The following is a 7,882-nucleotide window of genomic DNA, read 5'->3' on the forward strand; positions in this document are numbered from 1 at the left end:
CAGTAGAAAATTCTTTTCATTGACTATGTGCTCAAAGAAAACATTAGTTGTATAAAGCGACAATTGAAAAAAAAACCTGTGCTCGTTTCTCTGTGGCAAGTGAGGAAGGTTGAATGGACGAAGGCTGGCTGACAAATGCTCTTCTGCTTAAAACATGAACACTGTCCTTTGTGGTGTTTCAGGAAGGAAAACTGCCTCCGTTATACTGACATAACAGTTTAAAGTTTTCTCCATCAGCTTTGTATGATATCCTGGAATGAAGACAAGAAGAAATCACTTTGTCCATGTTTGTTTATTCCCCATGTCAAGCTTCACACATGTTCACACATTCCATCAGTAAAGTCTGTCCAATGACTCAAGGATTTCATGTACAGATTCCCTTCACCCACAGCTATGTAAAACAAAAAATGAATGTTCTCCTTATTGATTATGATCAAGATAATGGCAGTTCTATAACATCTCATAACAACCTTTCTTCTGCCAAACATGAATATAGATCTCTTAATAAATGTACACATGGAGAACAAAGTGTGTAGGATGAGAAACAAGAACATACAAACACATCAATGCTAATATTCAACAAACATTTCAAGCACTAAGAGTTCAGAAAAAAGTCAGTTCAGGAAAACAACACCATCATAAGCAGTGATAGCCTTCATGGCTACACAGACAAGACAAGGACAGCCCTGTCACTAGAGAAAAACAATATTGTCCATCTCTGCAAACCACGGATATGTTACATTTCTATGTTTCATACATAGCTAATATCAACATTTCGAAAGTAGCATAATTCTAAACACATGTTTATGAGCTGAGTTTTTGTACCTAACCCTAACCACATGTTACCCACACTGTCACAACATAAAATTACAAATTTAAACATTAACAGACATTAAGTTTTAACATATCTGCTACATATGAAACATACAAATTTGACAACATGTAGTTTGTACGGAGGTGCAAGACCAACATTTATTCTGGCAATTGGGTTGTACAGGAAGCATGGTTGGATCACTTAACAAGGCTTTCAGGCACAGGCCCAGAGGCCAAAAGTGTCAGGTGCCAGAGAAACACAACTACAAAAACAGGTAAAACAACCACAGAGAGACAGAAAATAACCTCCAAGAGACACAAAACCGCCGAAAGGAGATACCAAATGACTACACAGCAGCACAAAACGACCACAGGGACGCAAAATTACCTCAAAGACAAACAAACCGACAAAAAGATGCATAATGACTACAAAGAGCCAAAAAACTACCACAAAGTCTATGTATCTTGCTCTAATGTAGAAGAGGTGATTGGGCCTTTTGCATATCTGTGCTCAGGGGCCAGCAACTCATGAAAAAGATGTCAAAGTACCACCCATAATGTTTGATTGACAGCTGATCTCTGTGCAGTGCAGAAAAAAACAAAACAATTAGTTGTTAACAACAAACATGAAGACAAAATAAGAGCTTAACACAGAATTGAACCCGCTGTCCCTTTAATGACTTCTGTCTAATTGAGGTTACACAACTGGGCAGTGACGCCAGAGGAAAGTCCAAACCAGAATTCAACCCAAAGTCAAGCATAGAGAGGCTGAGTGAAAGAGGTCTGGACTCTGTGGAGGAGTGTCATGGTTTCAGAGACACTGTAGAAGGACAGAGTACCTGCACTGTGATCCAGGTACACTCCTACTCTGGAGGACTGAGGGCCTGAGACACGAGTGTGGACGTTGTTGTACCAAAAGTTATAACTGTTATTGTTGCAATATAACGCCCAAGACTTGTCATTGTATCCAAAACGACATTCATTCGAGCCCCCTGCTCTGCCGATATTCTTGTATGCGACTGCTACACAAACTCCTCCCCCGCTCCACTCCACCTCCCAGTAACAACGTCCAGTCAGACTCTCTTTGCTCAGGACCTGACAATATTTAGTGAATCTGTCTGGGTGACTAGAATAAGGCTGTGCTTCACTCGTTTTTGCTGCTTTTCTGTTCCCCTCAGATAATAACAGACGTGTGTATGCTGTGTTTGGATCCAGCGTGATTTCACATGAATACTTTAAGAATCCGGCTCTGGTCTTGGGCTCTGGCTGTGGCAGTAAAACATCCATTTCAGTCACAGTCAGTGAGATGTTTGTCCATTTCTCACTCAAGACTTCCTGCAGTTTATCTCTGACTTCTGACAAAGCCGCTGTCACATCCTCGAAGTAGTGCAGAGGACGGATGTTGATGTTGGATGAGTGTGTAGATTCACTGAGTGGTGACAGGGAGGGGTAGCTGTGTAGAAACTGGTTGAGATCCTCTGTGTGTGAAAGCTCCCTTAGCTCAGCGTCTTTCCTCTTCAGGTCAGTGATCTCCTGCTCCAGCTTCTCCTGAAGCTCTTTGACTCGACTTACTTCAGTCTTCTGCTGTGATCTGAGCTGCTGCTCCACATCAGAGCGTCTTTCCTCCATGAGACGGATCAGCTCAGTGAAGAGCTTGTCACTGTCCTCCACTGTTTTATCAGCAGAGCGATTGATAGCCTCCACCTCCTGCTGGAGCAGCTTCACATCTTTCTCTCTGTCCTGGATTCTCTGCTGGATGTTTTGTCGACTCACCTCCACCTCTCTCTGCCTCTCAGTCCTCTCTGCTGCAGCTGAGACTGTGTCGTGGCCCTTATGTCCCTCCACAGGGCAGAGATGACAGATACACTGCTGATCCGTACGGCAGAACATCGTCATCACCTCATCGTGACGAGAGCAGATGTTCTCTGGGAGCTTCATAGAGGGCTCCACCAGCTTGTGTTGATTTAATGGAGCTGAGTCATAATGAGGCTGGAGGTGTTTCTCACAGTAAGAGGCCGACAGACAGGGTGTGAGAGCTTTCATTTTTCTCCCCGCACAGGCATCCCAGGCCATATCTTTAGGTCCAGCATAACGGAGATCAGCAGGAGCAGCTTGGAGTCCAGTCTCCCTCAGTATGTCCACTAACACTGCTAATGTTGTGTTTTTCAGCAGGTTAGGCCTCGGTGCGAAAGTCTTCCTACAAAGAGGGCAGCTGTAGATTTTCTTCTCATCCTCTTCATCCCAGAAGCTTTTAATACAGTTCATGCAGTAGCTGTGTTCACAGGGAGTAGTCACCGGATCCTTCAGTTGATCCTGACAGATGAAACAAGAAATTGTGTCCTGCTGAACACCTTTCTGAGCCATTTCACTTCTCACTGACAACGACTGTCGTTGACAGTCTCGCTTTCTCAGAAGTGAAACTAGTTTGGCCTCTGTTCTACACAGGGCGTGTTTCTGTAGTCAATGCAGCCTATCAGCACTCGCTTTGCATCACCATGTTGATGACACCCATATTTACACTGTAGATCTGAAGGGGAGGGAACAGGGAAATCTACAGGTGGATCACTGTTTGAAAGCAGGAAGAAGAGGTAGTGTTTATCAAGCTTTTCATCATTCCATGATGGAGAGCAGCACTTTGAATTGGAACTTTGTTTCCTTATTTCAAATAAAGTCTTGGTTAAAAATGTGAAAACATTCAGGTTATTAATTGTAAAATTCTTCTTGACTACTCAGGGTTTGGTGATGGCTCCATATGTCCAACTCTTCCTCAAAGTCTGTTCAGTTTTATTTTAGTGGTTAAAAACAGCTCACTGACAACAGGAAGTTATCAAACTAAACTGTCATAAGATACTCCAATTGCTGTATAATAATTTACTTACAACTCTAATTATTTACTCTGAAGCATTTGTGACAAAACATTTCAATTTCAGAATATCATCCTAAAACCAAAACTGCATTTCAAGCATCAGATGAGTTTAAACAAATCAAATCGAGCAAATAAGAACTAGAAATGCTGCAGTGTAACAATGCATTACAAGTACAAATCTCACTGAGGTAACAGTTGAAATACTACAGTGATATACTACAAGTCTTAATCTCATGGCAGTAAAAATAGAAATACTACCTTGGTATAATCCATTTCAGGTACAAATCTTATTGAAGTAAAAGTAGAAATGCTAATAATAGCCAATTAATTCTTCAGTCCTGAAACAGAGGGCAAGGCCTCGAGATCTTGGCTTTATGTTGGAACACTTTGGATTTCTGAAAAAAAAAAAAAAAAGAGGGCTATTTTGACACTCAAACTGGTCATTCAATTACGCTGGGAGCTGAGGATGTAATACGATAAAAACGAAAACCAGAAAGTTCAGCAAACTGTCAGCTTATTCATTTTCCCGAGGAAATGTCACATCCACTCATAAAAGAGATAGTTGTTTCTTCTTCATTTTTACAAAACTCACATTAAGAACCATAGATCTTGAGATAAATTTGTTGGTGTGATAAATATGCACAATCTTGTAATGTATTTGTAATGAATTTTTAATGCTCCTCTTTTGAAAGACAGTGTGAAGCACATTTAAATGTTTTTGTCTGTACTCTTTGTGTTACATATTTTGCTATAATTCAATATCTCTGCCAAGTATAAACCTGGAGAGGATCACACGTTTGGTCGTGTGTGCATGATTGTATCTGTGAGAATGTAAGTGTGTGTATCTGTCTGTAGCTAATCCCACAAACTACTGGACCAATCAGCCTAATAATTTTGTGCGCCAATTAATGACTATACGCTGAAGGACCTCTTGTGGTTGTGCTGATTCAGAATATTTGGAAAATCAGTTTTATTGACTGTTTTATGCCGTCAATGACTGCTGACTCCAGGGTGGCAGTTGGTGGAAATTGTCTAAAAGCAACATGCCCCACTGTTGGATGCAAGCGCCATTTTGGCCTCTGTCATGGCTCAAAAACTGACATCCATAGAAAAGTTTGGTCTCATTTGAAACTGAAACATCTGCATATTAGTCCCATACCCAAATATGATATTGTCCACTAATGGGACAATACAAAAGATGAATAGATCACTATTTTTGCTATTGTCACTGCCATCTTGACTGTAAGGAAGCTGGGAGGGACAATTCCACTGGGTGCAGCTGCACCATGTATCGGCTGGGATCCAGTCTGGTTCTGTTGCTGAAGGGTGTTACACCACACTGGGAGCATGGAGCGTTTTGCCTGCCTGATTTTGAAGACATGCTAATTTTGTTGATTTGGTCACTTTTCCTTGATACTGGAACTTTTACCGTAAGTAAGTGAGCTATATAGTTACATTATTTCTTTATTTGTCTGTGGTAATGCTGTTTATTGTTGTTATTTCCTACTTTGTTGTCCTGTAGCCTACAGACAAAGTTAATACTGTTAAAAGTCCAGTTGTGAGCAACATAGATCAAAGGCCTGTGGCTGTGTTTTACATTAATTCTTTTGAATTACAAGAATTGTCAAAAATTGGCACAACCTTGCATCAATCTCCTAAAGAGTCAGATATTTTTCTCAGCAGTTGGTAGAGACCAAAACTGAGAGTGAACATTAGACTTTTTTCAGATGGCCAAAATCACGACTCCCAATGTTGCTCTCTGTCTAGATAAATCAAACACTGTTTGCTTGCATGTTAGCCACATCAACTTTATATATATTTATTTGTATTTTTCCTATTTTTTTGAGGCACCACAAAAGTGATTTTAAGGATTTTAGGGGCTGCAGATGTTAATTATATATTTCACACAGTGGTGACAGGGCGACGTGATCACTTACCTAGGGATCTGGGGCCCAGCTGATGTGTTAGCATTAATGTTTTTCAAGGAAGTGATTTATATTGATTAGTTAAACATTTACCAAATATATATCCAGACTCATGCCTGTGACCTTACTAATCCTCCACAGAGTCATTACAGCCACCATATACCTTTTTGACCTTTTCTCTTACAATACACAGAGTATTGATTTACAATAAGTTAACATGTTTGAGGAAACAGATGCTGGCTCCTAATTTAACAGAATATAGATCCCAGCGCTAGTTTGTGTCCACTGATGATGAGGAGTCGCATTAACCTTCACACTTTTATTTGACTATTTAAAGTCGTTTTTGCCTTACCAACTGAGACAGAGCAGTTCACAGCCCCACGTGTGAAATTGTTACAATTTTGGTCGTTTTCTCAACTAATTGAGAAATTGCCCATATGTCCTACTTTGTACCCTTGGGCAAGGCACTTAACCCTCCAACCTCCCTGCAGGGCCACAGAGCTGTCCGCAGCAATGCCAGCAGCAGATGGGTGAATGCTATGGAAATGAATCTGACCTACGAGAATGTGAATCTGATAATACTCTCACACAATCCAGTACACACACACACACATAACTGATGTTCACAGACCTGCAGCAGAGGCCGCCGGCCACCGGTCGGTGCATTATTTAGCCTAAAAGCTTGTTAAGAAGAGCTCACAACGGAGCTGTAATAAAAGATTGATGTGTAAAAAACAGTTTAGTTAGCCCGTGTTATGTAAAGCAATAAAAGAGCAGTTGAGAGATGGGCATGTAAGGGCAGAGAGGGAGAGACAGAGAGGGGAGTTAGGAGGAAATTTCAGCACAGATGCAGGACAAAAGGACAAACACCCCTAACAAGGAGGAGGAGAAATGAGAATGAGTGACAATGAAACACAAGATCAGAAAGAGACGAGGAGTCCTAGAAACCCAGGAAGAATGAAAGACAGAGAGTAAAAGAAAGAGTGAGAGACAGAGAGATCTCAGATGAATTAATCAAGTTCTCCTGAGGCATCAGCTAACATCTCCAGACGAGGCACAAGTTACAACCTCTCCAGACAAAAAACAAGTCAGCAGAACACAGTACATTATAGTGCAGAGACAAACAGCAGCTTGCTGCACATGGCAGCACAGAGCAGACCAGTATGAAACAAACCAGTATGGACCAGCAGGACAGTTGTCATCATGATACTCTCTATTGCATGATGCTGCTCTGGGGTTAAAATCATCTATCTCAAGAGACCACAACTTTAAGTAAAAGATGGTCAAATATGGTCGCCAAAGTTTTGTAAAAAAAAAACAAAAAACATATACACACAAGCTGATCATGAGTTTAGAAAACTTATGTCTTAGCTTTGGTTGGAAATCTTTGAATGGCTCCAGTCATTTAGTTATCATCATTACTGGTAGTAGTGTAATCAATATTTTAATGCCAACAATGGATCAAAAGATTATGAGGAATTGGTAACTGGTAAAAATGTAATAAGTAATGTAACTATTTTTTTAATTTCTTTGTCAAAGTAATAGAACTTATTACATTCAATTACTTTTAGATTACTTTTCTAACAAATGGTTTAAACTGGGCAATAAAGCTGAAAGAAGGCGTTCCTACACAGAGGAAAGATGCAAAACAACAGAATGAATGTTACATTTTACTATAAAATTTTTACTGAAAATCACATATATTCAGATGTAACTCCTTTAACTTTCATCACTAAGAATTTTAATGCTTGGGGATTTTAATGTGCCTGTAAATGACACCACAAACTCCTTTGCTAATAATTTTATAAATCTCAACGAATCTTTTCATTTTGTGCAACATGTCAATGGCCCGACACACATTAAGGGAAACACGCTGGACCTTGTTTTTACACTTGGTTTGGACATTGATTGTATCGTCTCTGAGGAGCTGCCCGTCACTGATCACAACTGCATCCTGTTTAATTTGTCTATTATTTCTGATTGTTCAACCAGCAAGCGTACAAAACTCACCCGTATGTTAAATAACTTCTCTGCTGAGAAATTCTCATTCGCTTTTAACAGTGTGGCGCAGCCTGTTAGTATTAATGTTGACGCTGACTCCCAAGTTTTAACTTTTAACTCACACTGCTCTGCTATTCTTGATAAGATTGCTCCTTTAAAGCCTCGAACTATCCCCGCAGCTAATCCCACTCCCTGGCTGAACGACGACATCCGCTGCCTACGTCATAAATGTCGGAGAGCTGAGCGCTTGTGGAAATCAAGCAAGCTTCATGTACAT

General features: G+C 40.4%; 2 protein-coding genes across 3 annotated transcripts in view; both read right to left on the reverse strand.

Moving 5' to 3' along the window:
- nrn1la (neuritin 1-like a) overlaps positions 1-7,882 on the reverse strand; it is a 104,858-nt gene that overhangs the window by 67,537 nt on the left and 29,439 nt on the right. The gene's annotated exons all lie outside the window — the stretch shown is intronic.
- The window catches only part of LOC126408486 (tripartite motif-containing protein 16-like), a 37,018-nt gene continuing 29,432 nt past the window's right edge, over positions 297-7,882 (reverse strand). Inside the window, exon 1 of one of the 2 annotated variants that reach the window (XM_050074054.1) lies at positions 297-3,177. In XM_050074054.1, coding sequence (XP_049930011.1) covers positions 1,567-3,177 — 1,611 coding nt within the window. In that variant the 3' untranslated portion in view covers positions 297-1,566. Of the gene's footprint in view, positions 3,178-7,882 lie in introns of those variants that run through there. The other variant, XM_050074055.1, reaches the window with a different exon arrangement.

The sequence above is a fragment of the Epinephelus moara genome, chromosome 20 (assembly GCF_006386435.1).
Source record: "Epinephelus moara isolate mb chromosome 20, YSFRI_EMoa_1.0, whole genome shotgun sequence".
Lineage (NCBI taxonomy): Eukaryota > Metazoa > Chordata > Actinopteri > Perciformes > Serranidae > Epinephelus > Epinephelus moara.